General features: G+C 47.5%; 1 protein-coding gene across 1 annotated transcript in view; it reads left to right on the plus strand.

The window, feature by feature from the left end:
- cc2d1b (coiled-coil and C2 domain containing 1B) overlaps positions 1 to 20,786 on the plus strand; it is a 130,675-nt gene that overhangs the window by 54,968 nt on the left and 54,921 nt on the right. The window contains exon 12 of the mRNA XM_038794246.1: positions 11,473 to 11,594. Coding sequence (XP_038650174.1) covers positions 11,473 to 11,594 — 122 coding nt within the window. The remainder of the gene's footprint in view (positions 1 to 11,472; positions 11,595 to 20,786) is intronic.

The raw sequence follows: 20,786 nt of genomic DNA on the forward strand, positions 1-20,786 counted from the left end.
AACAACTCGTGTATGCAACCTGCTTGGAAAATGTGTCACTGTCTTTCCAGTGTACTTCACGGAAAAATCTCTTGCCAAGAATTCCTTTACACCCCTCTTGCCCCACAAACACCAGACAAAGTTGTGCATCATTGTATATATGACATTTACATAGTAGTTGGGGGTTGGTTAGCTCAGTTGGCTGGGTGGTTGGTTTGTGATGTTGAGTGACATCAACAGCGCGGGTTCAACTCCTGTACCGGCTGAGGTTATTCATGAAAGCCCCACCTTCTCAACCTTGTCCCTCACCTGAGGTGTGGTGACCCTCCGGTTAAATCACCACCAGTCAGCTCTCAAAGGAATGAGCAGCCTAAGGGGGGAAAGCAGGTTTAGGCTATTGAGTTGGATGATCAGTGATGAATGGCGGATCAGACTCGAGGGGCCAAAAGGCCTCCTCCTGCTCCTATCTTCTATGTATCTATTTATCTATGGTCCTCTGGGACTGTCAATATTATTTTACAAAGAGCAGTGGGAAATTCCCCTTCGCCTCGCCTCAATTTGTAATGGTGATGAAGCTTTATTTGTTGATTTGTTGATTATTCTTAATAAGGATCAAACTAAGGAAAGCTTGTGTGAACAATGGGCCTTTCACAACCTAGGGATGCCACAAAGCGCTTCATATCTAATGAAGTACTTTAAAAATGTTGCAACTCCCCGGCTCTGGGTCACTGTCAGTGTGGAGTTTGCACGTTCTCCCCGTGTTTGCGTGGGTTATGCCCCCACAACATGCAGATGTGCAGGGTAGGTGGATTGGTCATGCTAAATTGCCCCTTAATTGAAAAAAATGAATTGGGTACTCTAAATTTAAAAAAAAAATTAAGTGTTGTAACTCTTGTAATGTAGGAAATGCAGAGGCTAATTTGTGCATGGTAAAGTCCCACAACCACCAGTGAGAACACAACCAGATAATTATTTTAAAACTAATGGCGGTTGAGGCATAAACATTGGCACGGGCATTGGGGAGACCTTTACTCTGTTTTGATTGGTGCCATGGGATCTTTTTCAACCACCTAAGGACATTGGTCTCAATTTAACATCTGAACCCAAAGTCGACACACCCTTGGGTATCAGCCTAGAACATGGACTCTGGTCTCTTGAGTGGGGCCTGAATATACAACCTTCTGACTTGGTGAGAGAGTTATCACTGAGTTGGCTGACTCAGTAAAGGTGGAATTTATCTTGTTTCTTTTATGGATGTTCACCAGACTTATAGTGTAAACAGTTTTGACTAATTTTCGTTCAGAATTTACCCAATTCCCCATGCTTCCTTCAACAGCAGAGGTCAAACTTGCAACCTCTACCACCTAGAACAGGGGTGGGCAAACTACGGCTCGCGGGCCGCATGTGGCCCGCCAAAGGTCTTTATGCGGCCCACCAAGTCATATAAAAAAAAAAAAAAAAATTTTTTTATGGGGGGGGGGGGGGGGGGGTGTTAGGTTACTTACTGGTATAGGGTGGACACGTAGACTTGAGTAGGGTGATCATTGCTCGCCACAACATCGAGGGCCGAAGGGCCTGTTCTGTGCTGTACTGTTCTGTGTTCTATATGAGGCGCCCAGAATCATAACCGGGTGAAGTAATTATTTTACTTAATATACTATGCGGCCCTTTAAAATTGTGAATTTCTGAATGTGGCCCTTGCACGGAAAAGTTTGCCCACCCCTGACCTAGAAGGACGTGTGCTGCAGACACATGGGAGCACCACTACTTGAAAATTCCCTTCCAAGTGCACACCATACTGATTTAGAACTGCATTGCTGTTCCTTCATTGTCATTGGGGAAAAATAAACCTGGGTTCAATTCCAGCCTCGGGTTTCTGTCTCTGTGGCGTTTGCACTTTCTCCCCGTGTCTGTGTGGGGGTGCTCCGGTTTCCTCCCGCAGACCAAAGATGTACAGGTTGGGTAGATTGGTTATGTTAAATTGCCCTTTAGCAACCAAAAGGTTAGGAAGGGCTGCAGGCATAGGGTGGGCAGGTGAACCTTGGAGGTGCTATTTCCAAGGATCGATGCGGACTTGATGGGCCGAGAGGCCTGCTTCTGCACTGTAGGGATTCTATGAACTCCTTTCCTAACAACAATGGATGTGCCTATACCACAAGGACTACAGTGATTTTAAGAAGGCAACTCACTATGACCTTCTTGAGGGCAATTAAGAATGGGCAACAAAAGTGTGTCTTGCCAGTGACTTGCACATCCCATGAAAGAACAAACAATTAGACAATTGCATTGATACAGTAATTATGATAGTGAACTATTAATTCAGACTAATAGTTTGGAGACCAGAGTTTAAATCTCACCCCAGCAATTGGGGAATTTAAATTAAATTAGGTAAGCCTGGAATAAACAGCGAGTGGCAGTAATGGTGACCGCGAGTCTGCAGGATTGTTACAAAACTCCCTGCAAGATCTGTAATCTCCGTTGATTGCAGCAGTTCGAGAAGATATCCATTTTCGTGAGGGGAATTATGAGGTGGCATAGGTGTTATTGTCACTGGACTTGTAACCCAGAGACCTGGGTTAATAATTGAGGACCCAAAGTTCGAATTCCACCAAACTCAATACGACATCTGGATTTAAAAGTATAATGAAATGAAAAAAAAATGAAATGAAAATTGTTTATTGTCACAAGTAGGCTTCAAATGAAGTTACTGTGAAAAGCCATATTCCGGCGCCTGTTCGGGAGGCTGGTACGGGAATTGAACAGTGCTGCTGGCCTGCTGTGTCTGCTTTAAAAGCCAGCTATTTAGCCCTGTGCTAAACCAACCCCTGATGATGAAACCATTGGCAATTATAGTTTTTAAAAAAACAACTGGTTCAGTAATGTCCTTAGGGAGCAAAACCTATCATCCTTACCTGATTTGGTCTACATGTGACTCCAGACCCACAGAAATGTAGTTGATTCTTACATGCTCTCTAAAATGGCCGAGCAAGCCATTCAGCTGAATTCAATCGCTATGAAACAAAACAAAGAAATGAAACTGGATGGACCACCTGACATTAACCTAGGTACTGGAAGCGACAATGGCAAAACCAGCCCTGTCGATCCTGCAAAGTCAGCCACACTAACAGTGGGCTTGTGCCAAAATTGGGAGCGCTCTCTCACAGACTAGTCAAGCAACAGCCTGACATAGTCATACTCATGAAATAATACATTGCAGATAATGTCCCAGACACCACCATGTCTGGGTATATCCTGTCCCACAGACGTGGCGGCACAGTGGTGTACAATGGGAGGGAGTTCCCCTGGGAGTCCTGAACATCAACTCTGGCATCATGTTAACATGGGCAAATAAAATTCTTGCTGATTACAGCTCCCCTACCCTCAGCTGATGAATCAGTACTCCTCCATGTTGAATACCACTTAGAACTAGCACTGAGGGTGGCAAGGGCACAGAATGTATTCTGGGTGGGGACTTCATTGTCCCAGCACCAAGAGTGGCTGAGTGTGCCACCACAGGCCGAGCTGGTCAGGTCTTAAGGTCATAGATGCTAGACTGGGACTGCAGCAAGTGGTGGGGGAACGAACAGGACGGAATACTTGTCCTCCTCCTGAACAACCTACCTGCCGTAGTTGCATCTGTTAATGACAGTATCGGTAGGAGTGGCCACCACATAGTCCTTGTGAAGGCAAAGCCGAGTTTCCACAGTGAGGAACCCTCCATTGTGTCATGGGCACTCCCACCGTGCTAAATGGCATAGATTCATCTGATAGTGAAGTAGTGCAAGTCCAAATGCAACAAGACCTGAACGATGTCCGGACTTTGACTGACGAGTAGCAAGTAACATTCACGCCACACAAGTGCCATGCGATGAATATCTCCCGACAAGAGAGGCTCCTTGATGTTAAATAGCATTACCATTCCTGAATCATTCATGATCACCATCTTGGGGTTACCATTGCCGACTAGCCATATAAATATTGTGGCTACCCCCCCCCCCCCCCTCTCCAGTTCATCAGTAAAACTTTTGCCTAGGTTGAGTTTGTAGTCCGAGAAGGCTCTGAAGTCTCCCAGGAGCTTCAGAATTTCTTTCGTGCTGCTTTGGGGGTCTGGGATGTAGAGGAGGTCATCCACATAGTGAGCCCCCCACCCCCCAACCTGGATACCTCCAGCTTCTTGCCGTTCCCTGAGCGATCGCCTGCAGCTTGATGGCCAGGGCAAAAGGGAGCAGGGACAGCGGGAATCCTTGCCTTGTGCCTCTGTGTAGCTGGAAGTATTCAGAGCTGGTGGCGTTGGTCCATGCGCTCACCTTGGGCGCATTGTACAGGAGTTAACCCTGTTCCTAGCCCAGACCGCTCTAGTACCTCAATGAGGTATTTCCACTCTACGCTGTCGAAGGCCCAGGGAAACAATCACCTCTGGTGTTCTCTCCCCGAATGAGGTAATTGTCACATTCAGCAGGCGCCTAATGACCCATCTGGTCTTCTGAGACCACCTCTGATACACGGTTCTCCAGCCGCATGGCCAGGACTTAAATATTTTCACGTTTACATTGAGCAGCGAAATGGGTCTGTATGATCTGGAATCTGTTGGGTCTTTGTCCTTTTTGGGTTTCAACGATATGGTGGTGGCCTGTGTTAGCATTGGAGGCAGGGGTGCCCCTCGCTAGCGAGTCTACAAACATTTCCCATAACAGCCTCCCCGAACAGGCGACTGGGGGCTTTTCACAGTAACTTCATTTGAAGCCTACTTGTGACAATAAGCAATTTTCATTTCATTTTCATTCATTTCCCGCAAGTGTGGGGCCAGTGCCGTCGCAAATCTTTTGTAGAAGTCCCCAGGAACCCTTTGGGTCCCGGAGCCTTCCCCGCCTGCATGGAGTTGATGCTCTCCTTGACCTCTCCCAATCCTAGTGGTGCTTCCAGTTACCCCCCTGTCTATTGTCCCCTACGACTGGCATATCCAGTCCATCGAGGAACCGTTTCATCCCCGAGTCCCCATCAGGGGGGCTCAGTGGTATATAGTCCCCGGTGGAAGGCCTTGAATGCTTTTTGCCGTTTTCTGGTTCAGTTACCAGTCTGCCTCTGCTATCTTTTACCTGGGCTATTTCCCTCGTGGCTGTCTGCTTTCTCAGCTGGTAAGCCAGCAAGCAGCTAGCCTTGTCTCCGTGCTTGTAAAAGTTCCCAGTGTCTCACGGAGTTGGTGCACTGCTTTCCTGGTGGATAGCAGGTAAAAGTCCATTTGTAGCTTTTTCCTCTCTGCCCGAAGCTCAACGGTCGGGGACTCGAAGTACCATCTGTCGACCTCCAGGATGGAGTTGATCAGTTGCTGCCTAGCCACGCTCTTCCAGGGTGGCACAGTGGTTAGCACTGCTCACTCACAGCTCAACGACCTGGGTTCAATTCCGGCTTTGGGTAACTGTGTGGAGTTTGCATTTTCTCCCCGTGTCTGCGTGCATTTCCTTTGGTGCTCCAGTTTCCTCCCACAGTCCAAAGATGTGCTGGTTAGGTGGATTGGCCATGCTAAATTGCCCCTTAGAGTTCAAAAGGTTAAGTTACCGGGATAGAGTGGAAGCGTGGGCTTAAGTAGCATGCTCTTTCCAAGGGTCGGTGCAGGCTCCATGGGCCGAATGGCTTTCTTCTGCATTGTAAATTTTATGATTCTCTGTCTCTGCAAGCCTAATGGAGCGATTTCTTCTATAATCACAGCCCTCACTTCCTCCCAGAATGTGGATAGTGAGACTTCCCTGCTTTGGTTGTTAATGACATACTCGCCTATGGCCTGTGATATTTTCTGGCAGAAGACCTTGTCGGCCAGGAGGGTTGCGTCCAACCTCCATGTGGGGCGTTGGGCACGGCCCGTCTCTAATCTCACCTCTATGTAATGTGGAGTGTAGTCGGAGATTACAATCATGGAGTATTCCGCTCTTACTATTTCTGAAAGCACTGATTTCCCCACTACAAAGAAGCCGATACGGATGTAGATCTTTGGGACAGTGGGGACCTATACCGTTGGGATGGTCTCCACCTGAACCGAGCTGGGACCAGTGTTCTGGCGAAAAGAGTAAATAGGGTGGTCAATAGGACTTTAAACTAGAGATTGGGGGGGAAGGGAAAGTCAGGGAACCAAGAGGTGAAGGAATCAGTGGGAAGCGTAGCTGCTTAGGATTACAAAAAATCCCGAAAAGACAGAGCTCAGGAGAGGTTACGATAGTCCCCATCTCACAAAATATGACACAGTGTATGGAAAGGCTCAGTAAACCAAGGTCCACCACACTAAGAAAACAAAAAGGGACAGTCAATAGGGAATTAAAGGTGCTATATTTAAATGCCCGCAGTGTACGGAACAAGGTAGATGAGCTTGTGGCCCAGATTGTGACTGGCAGGTATGATGTGGTAGGCATCACAGAGACATGGTTGCAGGGGGTTCAGGACTGGCAGTTAAACATCCAGGGATTTACAACCTATCGAAAAGACAGAGAGGTGGGTAGAGGGGGCGGGGTTGCCTTGTTAATTAGAAATGAAATTAAATCAATAGCACTAAACGACATAGGGTCAGACGATGTGGAGTCTGTGTGGGTAGAGTTGAGGAACCACAAAGGCAAAAAACCATAATGGGAGTTATGTACAGGCCTCCTGACAGTGGTCAGGACCAGGGGCACAAAATGCACCACGAAATAGAAAGGGCATGTCAGAAAGGCAAGGTCACAGTGATCATGGGGGACTTCAATATGCAGGTGGACTGGGTAAATAATGTTGCCAGTGGACCCAAAGAAAGGGAATTCATTGAATGTTTACAGGATGGCTTTTTGGAACAGCTTGTGATGGAGCCCACGAGGGAACAGGCTATTCTGGACTTAGTGTTATGTAATGAGCCAGAATTGATAAAAGATCTTAAAGTAAGGGAACACTTAGGAAGCAGTGATCATAATATGGTAGAATTCAGTCTGCAATTTGAAAGAAGGAAGCTTGAATCAGATGTAAAGGTTTTACAGTTAAATAAAGGTAATTACAGGCGCATGAGGGAGGAACTGACGAAAATCGACTGGAAGCAGAGCCTAGTGGGAAAGACAGTAGAACAGCAATGGCAGGAGTTTCTGGGAGTAATTGAGGACACAGTGCAGAGGTTCATCCCAAAAAAAAGAAAGGTTATCAGAGGGAGGATTAGGCAGCCATGGCTGACAAAGGAAGTCAGGGAATGCATCAAGGCAAAAGAGAGAGCCTATAATGTGGCAAAGAGTAGTGGGAAGTCAGAAGATTGGGAAGGCTACAAAAACAAACAGACGATAACAAAGAGAGAAATAAGGAAGGAGAGGATCAAATATGAAGGTAGGCTAGCCAGTAACATTAGGAATGATAGTAAAAGTTTCTTTAAATACATTAAAAACAAACGGGAGGCAAAAGTAGACATTGGGCCGCTCCAAAATGACGCTGGTAATCTAGTGATGGGAGACAAGGAAATAGCTGAGGAACTTAATAAGTACTTTGCGTCAGTCTTCACAGTAGAAGACATGAGTAACATCCCAACAATTCAGGAAAGTCAGGGGGCAGAGTTGAATATGGTTGCCATCACAAAGGAGAAGGTGCTAGAGAAACTAAAAGGTCTGAAAATTGATAAATCTCCGGGCCCAGATGGGCTACATCCTAGAGTTCTAAAGGAGATAGCTGAAGAAATAGTGGAGGCATTAGTTATGATCTTTCAAAAGTCACTGGAATCAGGGAAAGTCCCAGAGGATTGGAAAATTGCTGTTGTAACCCCCCTGTTCAAGAAGGGAACAAGAAAAAAGATGGAAAATTATAGGCCAATTAGCCTAACCTCGGTTGTTGGCAAAATTCTAGAATCCATCGTTAAGGATGAGATTTCTAAATTCTTGGAAGTGCAGGGTCGGATTAGGACAAGTCAGCATGGATTTAGTAAGGGGAGGTCGTGCCTGACAAACCTGTTAGAGTTCTTTGAAGCGATAACAAATAGGTTAGACCAAGGAGAGCCAATGGATGTTATCTATCTTGACTTCCAAAAGGCCTTTGACAAGGTGCCTCACGGGAGACTGCTGAGTAAAATAAGCGCCCATGGTATTCGAGGCAAGGTACTAACATGGATTGACGATTGGCTGTCAGACAGAAGGCAGAGAGTTGGGATAAAAGGTTATTTTTCGGAATGGCAACCGGTGACAAGTGGTGTCCCGCAGGGTTCAGTGTTGGGGCCACAGCTGTTCTCTTTATATATTAACGATCTAGATGACGGGACTGGGGGCATTCTGGCCAAGTTTGCCGATGATACAAATATAGGTGGAGGGGCAGGTAGTATTGAGGAGGTGGGGAGGCTGCAGAAAGACCTAGACAGTTTAGGAGAATGGTCCAAGAAGTGGCTGATGAAATTCATCGTGGGCAAGTGCGAGGTCTTGCACTTTGGAAAAAAGAATAGAGGCATGGACTATTTTCTAAACGGTGACAAAATTCATAATGCTAAAGTGCAAAGGGACTTGGGAGTCCTAGTCCAGGATTCTCTAAAGGTAAACTTGCAGGTTGAGTCTGTAATTAAGAAAGCAAATGTAATGTTGTCATTTATCTCAAGAGGCTTGGAATATAAAAGCAGGGATGTACTTCTGAGGCTTTATAAAGCACTAGTTAGGCCCCATTTAGAATACTGTGAGCAATTTTGGGCCCCACACCTCAGGAAGGACATACTGGCACTGGAGCGGGTCCAGCGGAGATTCACACGGATGATCCCAGGAATGGTAGGCCTAACATACGATGAACGTCTGAGGATCGTGGGATTATATTCATTGGAGTTTAGGAGGTTGAGGGGAGATCTAATAGAAACTTACAAGATAATGAATGGCTTGGATAGGATGGACGTAGGGAAGTTGTTTCCATTAGCAGGGGAGACTAGGACGCGGGGCACAGCCTTAGAATAAAAGGGAGTCACTTTAGAACAGAGATGAGGAGAAATTTCTTCAGCCAGAGAGTGGTAGGTCTGTGGAATTCATTGCCACAGAGGGCGGTGGAGGCCGGGACATTGAGTGTCTTTAAGACAGAAATTGATAAATTCTTGATTTCTCGAGGAATTAAGGGCTATGGGGAGAGAGCGGGTAAATGGAGTTGAAATCAACCATGATTGAATGGTGGAGTGGACTCGATGGGCCGAATGGCCTTACTTCCGCTCCTATGTCTTATGGTCTTATGGTCTTAATTCCTTCTCACGCGGGTGCATGAACCGCCCATTGGTCCTCTGGCCCATCTGCTCCATGAATGTTTCCAGTTCCTTAGCCGTATCTGTCGTTTTCCCTGTTCTGGGTTTGACTTGTCTCTCCGTGGGTCCTGTACATAGTTGAAGTCTCCACCCCCATGATCAGTTGGTGTGTGTCGATATCGGGGATTTCCGCCATGGTCTTTTCAATTAATTCTGTCCCATTTGGGGGCATACATGTTTACCAGGACTACCGGTGACCGTGATGTACCGTGCCCCTTGGTCGGTAGCCGTCCATGTTGCGGTGAACACTATCCTCTTACTCAGTAGTATGGCTACCCCTCGTCCCATCACATGAATTGTAGGTCTGCCCCACCCAGCTCTTTCTTACCAACAGTCAGTCCTCCCCAGGTGAGTCTCTTGGAGGAAGACTATGTCAGCTTTCCTGTCTTTCAGGTGGTTGAAGATTCCGGATCTTTTCACTGAGTCGTTAAGTCCCCTGATGTTCCAGTTGACTATCCTGATGGTGGGTTATTGTCCCCCTCCTCCTGTGGGATCAACCATACTTACCTTGTGGATGCACTCTGCACTCCAGGGTTTCCCTTTCTTAGGGGGCCACAGTAAGGAGAGCTTGTTTTCTGGGTTGGCGGATTCCCTCTTTCGGGGAGGCTGAGGACCCCTTGCCTTGTGGGTCCACCGACCAATTTGCTTGCCGCTCCTGCCCCTTGCCGCAGTTTCTGGTGTCCCTGTGGCCTCACGAGCGGTTGCTTCCTGGCATTTTGTTTTTCGTTCTATTGTTGAGGGTGAGAGGATGTTTAAATCTGATTTTGCGGGCTTAATCCAGCCAAAAATACCTATTTTTCTGTTGTATGGAGGTGATCCGCCTGATGTGCGACAACTCGGCACATCCCCGTCACTGGAAGTCGTTTTGTCATGTTGTAGGGAAAACAGTTTTATTTGGCTCGATGCAATCCTTATATTAGGCGAATTTCATAATAGAGTGTGACTAGATTTGACTGTATAATCCTTTTAGACTTTTATCACTCCAGACTATATTAAGTGAATGAATAAGGAGACTGTAATACCTTATGTTTAAAACGCTATTTAACTGCTGCACAGCTATATTTGATACACACTCTGTCTAACTTTTAAATACTACCCAATTTGTAATATTTTATATTACTACTGTGTAATCTTTAGTTTTCAGGTTCTCAGCAACTTTACCATTCTGCCCTTTGTTTTAAAAGTCACTCATTCCATAACCACAAGAAATTAACCAAAATAGTTAGTGATAAGGGTCTGATTCAATGAGGATCCTGCACCAATTAAGCAAGTCTGAAACATTGGGCATAAATCATGAGGCACGGCAGCATACCTGCTCCTTCCTGGACAAATGGGCAAGGAAGATATCAAAAACATTATTTGATCTTGACCAGAAATAAGTAAAGTAACAGACCCTATTGAGAGGATGGTCCCACATGTAACTGACATCTTAGAGGGCCAGTAGATAGCCATCATCTTCCAGAAACCAATTAGATATCAATCATGTCCACCTAGACCAATCATACATTGATCACACATCCCTTAAGCTAATTAGAATGCAATAACCTAATTGATCATGCTCTGGGTTATGGCTTGGAATGAATCAATAAGCAGGACCTTTCATTGACTCCAAGTTGAGCATCAAATTTGAAACTGAAATGTGTTTGTAGTGCTGACTGTCCAAAGGGAAGCTGAGGTACAGAAAGGGAATGGAGGTGGTATCAACCTGTGCCTAAGAGCTGTAGTATGCCAGTCAAGTCCTGCCCTCTTTTTGATTAATATAAATCTACAATTTATTTTTCCTGAATTACTTCACCAAACTCTCTTCTATATAAATTGTTAAATGAACGCAATAAGAATTTAACTTCATGTAACTTACAACTCTGCTCCCTCTTTGGTTCTAATGACTTCAATAATGCTGTTTTAGCAGTATCACCCAATACCAGTTTCAATGACAGCAACACAAACATCAATCATTGTCTGATTAAACTTGCTATTAAACTGTAGTTGTTTTAGAAATAAGTGAGTAATTGCTCAATAAGTTCATCAGACAAGCTGCATTGATTGAAATTGTAATTATAACTTTAAAATTAGGTTGTGCGCAGCATTTTTCACAGTAAGAGAACTGAAAATCTTGGATTGGATCAACCTGTCTGCTTTAACACTTTCTAAAGTTACATGTGGTGTGAAACTGATGTACAGTGAAATTACCTGCAACCAGAAAATTAACTTCTAAGTGGTTAATCAGTGTTGTCTTCCTTTAGGATTCTCACCAATACCAGGGGTGGAAGAAACATCTGGAGATCGTGAAATTGTTGGAGCACTTGAAGCAGCATCTAGACTAGCTACTGCAGAAATTGAGGAGGAGGCGGCAACGGAGGATGAGGTACTGCTTTGATCAAACTTGCAGAACAAATTGCTTTTCCTGGGTCCCTTTTCTCCTTTCTTGCAAGTGGATACCAGCTGCCCTCCAATATCTTGCCAAAGGTGTCTGTTCTTTATAACTAAGCCAAGATATTTCACTTGAGCTGGAAATCTGTCATAGCTTGGCCTAATCATCTTTCCACTCCCATCCAACGCATTTGCACCAACTCTAGTTTCAATATCTGTTTGTCCTGGGGGGGAGATTTGCTAGTGCTCTTCGGGGGGGTTTAAACTAATTCAGCAGGGGGATGGGAACCTAAATTGTAGTCCCAGTGTACAGGATGTTGAGAGTAGTGAGGTCAGGGATAGGGTTAAAAGTTCGAAAGAGGGCACCGGCAAGCAGGATGCTGGTTTGAAGTGTGTCTACTTCAATGCCAGGAGCATCCGGAATAAGGTGGGTGAGCTTGCAGCATGCGTTGGTACCTGGGATCTCGATGTTGTGGCGATTTCGGAGACATGGGTAGAGCAGGGACAGGAATGGTTGTTGCAGGTTCCAGGATTTAGATGTTTCTGTAAGAACAGAGAAGATGGTAAAAGAGGGAGGGTGTGGCATTGTTAATCAAGGAAAGTATTACGGCGGTAGAAAGGATGCTTGAGGACTCGCCTACTGAGGTAGTATGGGCCGAGGTTAGGAACAGTAGAGGAGAGGTCACCCTGTTGGGAGTTGTCTATAGACCTCCGAATAGTTCCAGAGATGTAGAGGAAAGGATTGCAAAGATGATTCTCGACAGGAGCGAGAGTAACAGGGTAGTTGTTATGGGGGACTTTAACTTTCCAAATATTGACTGGAAATACTATAGTTCGAGTACTATAGATGGGTCAGTTTTTGTGCAGTGTGTGCAGGAGGGTTTTCTGACACAGTATGTAGACAGGCCAACAAGGGGCGAGGCCACATTGGATTTGGTACTAGGTAATGAACCCGGCCAGGTGTTAGATTTAGATGTAGGTGAGCACTTTGGTGATAGTGATCACAACTCGGTTATGTTTACTTTAGCAATGGGCAGGGATAGGTATATACCGCAAGGCAAGAATTCTAGCTGGGGGAAAGGCAATTATGATGCTATTCGGCAAGATTTAGGATGTATAGGATGGGGAAGGAAACTGCAGGGGATGGGTACAATCGAAATGTGGAGCTTTTTCAAGGAACAGCTACTGCATGTCCTTGATAAGTATGTACCTGTCAGGCAGGGAGGAAGTTGTCGAGCAAGGGAACCGTGGTTTACTAAGGAAGTTGAAGCACTTGTCAAGAGGAAGAAGAAGGCTTATGTTAGGATGAGATATGAAGGCTCAGTTAGGGCACTTGAGAGTTACAAGTTAGCCAGGAAGGACCTAAAGGGAGAGTTAAGAAGAGCGAGGAGAGGACACGAAAAGTCGTTGGCGGATAGGATCAAGGAAAACCCTAAGGCTTTCTATAGGTATATCAGGAACAAAAGAATGACTCGAGTAAGATTAGGGCCAATCAAGGATAGTAGTGGAAAGTTGTGTGTGGAATCAGAGGAGATAGGGGAAGCGTTAAATGGATATTTTTTGTCAGTGTTTACACTGGAGAAAGACAATGTTGTCGAGGAGAACACTCCGGTTCAGTCGACCAGGCTAGATGGAATTGAGGTTCAAAAGGAGGAGGTGTTAGCAATTTTGGAAAATGTCAAAATAGATAAGTCCCCTGGGCCAGATGGGATTTATCCTAGGATTCTCTGGGAAGCCAGGGAGGAGATTGCAGAGCCTTTGTCCTTGATCTTTATGTCGTCTTTGTCGACAGGAATAGTGCCGGAAGACTGGAGGATAGCAAATGTTGTCCCCTTGTTCAAGAAGGGGAGTAGAGACAACCTTGGTAATTATAGACCTGTGAGCCTTACTTCGGTTGTGGGTAAAATGTTGGAAAAGGTTATAAGAGATAGGGTTTATAATCATCTTGAAAAGAACAAGTTGATTAGCGATAGTCAACACGGTTTTGTGAAGGGTAGGTCATGCCTCACAAACCTTATTGAGTTTTTTGAGAAGGTGACCAAACAGGTGGATCAGGGTAAAGCTGTTGATGTGGTGTATATGGATTTCAGTAAGGCGTTTGATAAGGTTCCCCACGGTAGGCTATTGCAGAAAATAAGGAAGTACGGGCAGCACAGTAGCATGGTGGTTAGCATAAATGCTTCACAGCTCCAGGGTCCCAGGTTCGATTCCCGGCTGGGTCACTGTCTGTGCGGAGTCTGCACGTCCTCCCCGTGTGTGCGTGGGTTTCCTCAGGGTGCTCCGGTTTCCTCCCACAGTCCAAAGATGTGCGGGTTAGGTGGATTGGCCATGCTAAATTGCCCGTAGTGTCCTAAAAAGTAAGGTTAAGGGGGGGTTGTTGGGTTACGGGTATAGGGTGGATACGTGGGTTTGAGTAGGGTGATCGTGTCTCGGCACAACATCGAGGGCCGAAGGGCCTATTCTGTGCTGTACTGTTCTATGTTATGGAATTGAAGGTGATTTAGCGGTTTGGATCAGTAATTGGCTAGCTGAAAGAAGACAGAGGGTGGTGGTTGATGGCAAATGTTCATCCTGGAGTTCAGTTACTAGTGGTGTACCGCAAGGATCTGTTTTGGGGCCACTGCTGTTTGTAATTTTTATAAATGACCTGGAAGAGGGTGTAGAAGGATGGGTTAGTAAATTTGCAGATGACACGAAGGTTGGTGGAGTTGTGGATAGTGTTGAAGGATGTTGTAGGATACAGAGGGACATAGATAAGCTGCAGAGCTGGGCTGAGAGGTGGCAGATGGAGTTTAATGCGGAAAAGTGTGAGGTGGTTCACTTTGGAAAGAGTAACAGGAATGCAGAGTACTGGGCTAATGGCAAGATTCTTGGTAGTGTAGATGAACAGAGAGATCTCGGCATCCAGGTACATAAATCCCTGAAAGTTGCCACCCAGGTTAATAGGGCGTTAAGAAGGCATATGGTGTGCTAGCCTTTCTAAGCAGGGGGATTGAGTTTCGGAACCACAAGGTCATGCTGCAGCTGTACATAACTCTGGTGCGGCTGCACCTGGAGTACTGCGTGCAGTTCTGGTCACCACATTATAAGAAGGATGTGGAAGCTTTGGAAAGGGTTCAGAGGAGATGTACTAGGATGTTGCCTGGTATGGAGGGCATTAGCTGTGAGGGGCGGTTGAATAAACTCGGTTTGTTCTCACTAGAATAACGGAGGTTGAGGAACGACCTGATAGAGGTCTACAAAATTATGAGGGCCATAGACAGAGTGGATAGTCAGATACTTTTTCCCAGGGTAGAGGGGTCAATTACTAGGGGGCATAGGTTTAAGGTGCGAGGGGCAAGGTTTACAGGAGATGTACAAGGCAAGTTTTTTTTTTACAAGTTTTTTTTTACACAGAGGGTAGTGGGTGCCTGGAACTCGCTGCCAGAGGAGGTGGTGGAAGCAGGGACGATAATGAAGTTTAGGGGGCATCTTGACAAATACATGAATAGGATGGAAACAGAGGGATACGGACCCTGGAAGGTTAGAAGATTTTAGTTTAGACGGGCAGCATGGTCGGCGCAGGCTTGGAGGGCCGAAGGGCCTGTTCTTGTGCTGTACTTTTCTTTGTTCTTGATCTCCAAAACTCCTTTTCTAACGTGTACAAATGAGTGGTCTAGCCCTGCTCCTGCTTCCTTCAAATACTCCTGAAAAGCAGCCAGTGAGTTATGCAACTCCAGTTGAAGGGACCGAATTTATTCCTCAGCTTGAGCACAATTCTGATAACAATCTTTTGCTTCAACAGTGGTTTCATAAGCAGAGGTAATGACATGACCCTGCTGTTGTAACAAAACTGATGTATGATCAGCCTCACAGTCGAGATTTTGAATCCAGAGTGGAGATGCATATAAATTTTGGTCATTCGGTCTATTAATGGTCTCTAGCTGCTTTGCATGGTCTGCTACCTGCTTTGAATTGAATTCGCTCTCCTGTTCTAAATGCTTTGCGTGGTCTGCTACCTGCTTTGAATGCAGTGCTTTCTCCTGTTCCAATTATTTCTCGAACTCTTCTCTGGGGTGGCATTCTCCCCTACCCGGCGTGACGGAGGGTCCCGGAGTAGGGAAGTGGCGCCAACCACTCCGGGGTCGCGCCGGACCGGACCCCCACGCCGGAGCGGTTGCCACCAGAAGACCGGCGCAAAAAACCGACGCCCCCGGCAGCGGGGCTGGCCGAAAGGCTTTCGCTAGTCCGTGCATGCGCCAGCAGTGACGTCAGTGGCAGCTGGCCGCTGACGTCACTGCCAGCGCATGCGCGATGTGGGGTTCTCTTCCGCCTCCGCCATGGCGGAGGCTGTGGCAGACGCGGAAGAACATAGTGCAGCCAGGGCACTGGCCCGGAGTCTGAGTGGGGGGCACCGATCGCGGGCCAGGCCACCGTGGGGGCACCCCCCGGGGTTCGATCGCCCCCCCCGCCCCCCCAGGACCCCGGGGGCCTGCTCGCGCCACTGAGCCCGCCGTTCCAGAGGTGGTTTAAACCTCGGCGGCGGGAGAGGCCTCCCAGCGGCGGGACTTCGGCCCATCCGGGCCGGAGAATCACCGCAGGGTATCTCCGATCGGAGTGGCGAGATTCCGCCGCCGCCACTTCCCGGGTGGCGGAGAATCTCTGCCACGGCGGGGGCGGGATTTTAGGCGCCCCCAGGCGATTCCGCGACCCTGCTGGGGGTCGGAGAATTTCGCCCCTGATCTGTGTCTCAGATTTGAAATAATTTTTTTTATTCACGTTTTCAACAACAAATATTATCACAACAGAGAAAAACAGTAACCCCTCCCCTCCAATACAAAAACAATAAATTAACAAGAAAAAGATATAAGCATAAAACCATGAGAACAAACCCCCATAACGAACCCGTAGCCCCCCCCCCCCCCCCCCGGGTTGCTGCTGATTTTTTAAATATAAATGTTTTAATTGGGTTTTTGAACAAGGTATAATTACCGTTATGTACACAGAATAAGAAACATATATATATATATATATACACATATTTAGAGGAGAAGGGCACACCCAACATAAAAAAAATATAATAAAATATGAAATATAATAACTGGTGGGGTATTGTGCACCAGTTCGACAGCGGCAGCTCTGTACATCTGGCAAACTACCCACACCACGTAAGTAGGCGACTGCCTGCGGGGGGGCTGGGGTGGCGGGGACTGGGGGGGCACACACACATTTGGGTGCCGGGGAGAAACTCACAGTGTGCAATATTTGGCTGTGCTGTGTGTTGTTGTTCCCCCCCCCTCCCGGACAGGTCTCGCTGCCGTCCCACGCTCGCCCCCGCTTCTGCCGCTCCTCCCGTCCCCCATCTCCATTTTCCTCGTTCCCCGCTCCTGGAGGTGTCATGCACGTTTTGGCAACCCGTGCCCTCCCTCCAGCTCCCGCTTCCCTGCCCCCACCCCGCCGGCCCACCTCTCCCGTCCCCCCCCCCCCCCCCCCCTTCCACGGTTCGCCTCCCGTGGAGAATTCCGAATGTCCAAATTACAAAGAACAAAGAACAGTAAAGCACAGGAACAGGTCCTTCGGCCCTCCAAGCCTGTGCCGACCATGCTGCCCGTCTACACTTCCTGGGTCCGTATCCCTCTATTCCCATCCTATTCATGTATTTGACAAGATGCCCCTTAAATGTCACTATTGTCCCTGCTTCCACCACCTCCTCCGGCAGCGAGTTCCAGGCACCCACTACCCTCTGTGAAAAAAAAAAAGCTTGCCTCGTACATCTCCTCTAAATCTTGCCCCTCACACCTTAAACCTATGCCCTCTAGTAATTGACCCCTCTACCCTGGGAAAAAGCCTCTGACTATCCACTCTGTCTACGCCCCTCATCATTTTGTAGACCTCTATCAGGTCGCCCCTCAACCTCCATCGTTCCAGTGAGAACAAACCAAGTTTATTCAACCGCCCCTCATAGCTAATGCCCTCCATACCAGGCAACATCCTGATAAATGTCTTCTGCACCCTCTCTAAAGCCTCCACATCCTTCTGGTAGTGTGGTGACCAGAATTGAACATTATATTCCAAGTGTGGCCTAACTAAGGTTCTATGCAGCTGCAACATGACTTGCCAATTCTTATACTCAATGCCCTGGTCAATGAGGGCAAGCATGCTGTATGTCTTCTTGACTACCTTCTCCAACTGTGTTGCCTCTTTCAGTGCCTGTGAATCTGTACACCGAGATCTCTCTGACTGTCAATCCTCTTGAGGGTTCAACCATACTAATATTCCCTATTTGTATTAGACCTTCCAAAATGCATTATCTCACATTTGTATTTTTCAAGACGCCCAACACCTCGTCTTTCTGGATCTCAATGTGACCCACGCTATCTACACACCCTTCTCCAGACTCACCATCCACCAATTCCTCCTCTGTGGTGAATACGGATGCAAAGTATTAATTTAGTACCGCGCCCATTTCCTCTGGCTCCACATATAGATTCCTCCCCTGTACTTCAGTGGGCCAACCTTTTCACTGGCTACCCTCTTGCCTTTTATGTACGTGTAAAAAGCCTTGGGATTTTCCTTAACCCTATTTGCCAATGACTTATTGTGACCCCTTTTAGCCTCCTGACTCCTTGCTTAAGTTCCTTCCTACTTTCCTTATATTCCATAAAGGCTTTGTCTGTTCCCACCCTTTTAGCCCTGACAAATGCCTCTTTTTTTCTTTTTGATGAGACCTACAATATCTCTCGTTATCCAAGGGCTGCTTTCACTACAATGAGTCATAGAAATCCAGTTCCAGGTTTTCCATCAGACCCCAAAGTTTCATGCAATGTGTTTACCCAGCCCCGTCTTTGATCCTTTTGGTTCATCGGTTACCCCTTCTAGTTGGAGAGTCAGATTAACTAAAACAATTGCAATAGTCTGCAAAAGAGCAGTTCCAAATCCTGATGGTCAGACCATAATCATAGAATTGTGACAGTGCAGAAAGAGGCCATTTGGTCCATCGAGTCTGCATCGATCCTCCAAAAAAGCACTCTAACTATGCCCATGCCTCTGTCCTATCTCTGTAACCCAGTAATACAAACCAACCTTTTGGACATTAAGAGGCAATTTTTTTTTTTTTTTTAATAATTTTTATTGAGAAATTTTGATTTTATACAACAATAACGCACCTTAGTAAAATACCGAAAATAACAATAATATTAACAATCATATACATTCGCCCCATCCCCATGAACAACCCAGCATTTTAACAACAACGCAAATTAACACACTATAAAGTTACAGAATAAACACTACAATAATGCACCCCCCCCCCCCCCCCCCCCCCCGGGTTGCTGCTGCTATAGACCCAGTTACCTATCTCTGAGCCAGGAAGTCCAGAAAAGGCTGCCATCGTTTATAGAACCCTTGTATTGATCCTCTCAGGGCAAATTTGACCTTTTCCAATTTTATAAATCCCGCCATGTCACTGATCCAGGTCTCCACACTTGGGGGCCTTGCATCCTTCCATTGTAACAGAATCCTTCGACGGGCTACTAGGGACGCAAAGGCCAGGACACCGGCCTCTTTCGCCCCCTGCACTCCCGGCTCCACCACAACCCCAAAAATCGCGAGTCCCCACCCTTGTTTGACCCTGGATCCAACCACCATCGACACCGTCCCCGCCACCCCCTTCCAGAATTCTTCCAGTGCTGGGCATGCCCAGAACATATGGGCGTGGTTCGCAGGACTCCCCGAACATCTGGTGCACCTGTCCTCACCCCCGAAGAACCTACTCATCCTAGTCCCGGACATATGGGCCCGGTGCAGCACCTTAAATTGGATGAGACTAAGCCTCGCACATGAGGAGGAGGAGTTGACTCTCTCCAAGGCCTCCGCCCAAGTCCCATACTCTATCTGCTCCCCGAGTTCCTCCTCCCATTTAGCCTTCAGCTCCTCCACTGACGACTCCTCCACCTCCTGCATTACCTTATAGATGTCAGACACCTTCCCCTCTCCTACCCACACCCCCGAAAGCACTCTGTCCATCGTCCCCTGCGAGGGCAGCAAAGGGAATCCCTCTACCTGCCGCCTAGCAAACGCCTTTACCTGCAGGTATCTGAACATGTTCCCCTGGGGAAGGCCAAATTTATCTTCCAGTTCCCCCAGGCCCGCAAACCTCCCGCCAATAAACAGGTCCCTCAATTTGCTGATGCCCGCCTTTTGCCATCCCCTGAATCCACCATCCGTGTTCCCCGGGATGAACCGATGGTTGCCACCCAGTGGAGTCTCCATCGAGCCCACTGTTTCCCCCCCGATGCCGTCTCCACTGTCCCCAGATTCTTAGGGTCGCCGCCACCACCGGGCTCGTGGTAACCCTCTTGGGGGAGAGCGGCAACGGTGCCGTTACCATGGCACCCAGGCTTGTACCTCTACATGACGCCATCTCCATTCTTTTCCACGCCGCCCCTCCCCCCTCCATCACCCATTTACGCACCATTGACACATTGGCTGCCCAATAGTACCCCAGAAGGTTGGGCAGCGCCAGCCCGCCTCTATCCCTTCCTCGCTCCAGGAATACCCTCCTCACTCTCGGAGTCCCATGTGCCCACACAAAGCTCAGAATACTGCCGGTCACTCTCCTAAAGAAGGCCCTGGGGATAAATATGGGCAGGCACTGAAAAAGGAACAAGAACCTCGGAAGCACTGTCATTTTGACAGACTGCACCCTCCCCGCCAACGACAATGGCAGCATGTCCCACCTCCTGAACTCCTCCTCCATCTGATCTACCAGTCTGGTAAAGTTATGCTTGTGGAGAGTCCCCCAGTCCCTGGCCACTTGCACCCCCAGGTACCTAAAGCTCTCCCCTGCCCGCCTAAGCGGGAGCCTACCAATTCCTTCCTCCTGGTCTCCAGGGTGCACCACAAACACCTCGCTCTTGCCTAAGTTTAATTTATAACCTGAGAAGGTCCCAAACTCGGCTAGTAACTCCATCACTCCCGGCATCCCTCCCACCGGGTCCGCCACATACAGTAACAGGTCGTCGGCATACAACGACACCCTATGTTCCTCTCCACCTCGCACCAAGCCTCTCCACATCTCTGAATCTCTCAATGCCATCGCCAGCGGCTCGATTGCCAGTGCAAACAACAAGGGGGACAAGGGGCAACCCTGCCTGGTCCCTCGGTAAAGCCGGAAGTACTCCGACCTCCTCCTATTCGTAGCCACGCA

This window comes from Scyliorhinus canicula, chromosome 4 (genome assembly GCF_902713615.1).
Source record: "Scyliorhinus canicula chromosome 4, sScyCan1.1, whole genome shotgun sequence".
Taxonomy (NCBI): domain Eukaryota; kingdom Metazoa; phylum Chordata; class Chondrichthyes; order Carcharhiniformes; family Scyliorhinidae; genus Scyliorhinus; species Scyliorhinus canicula.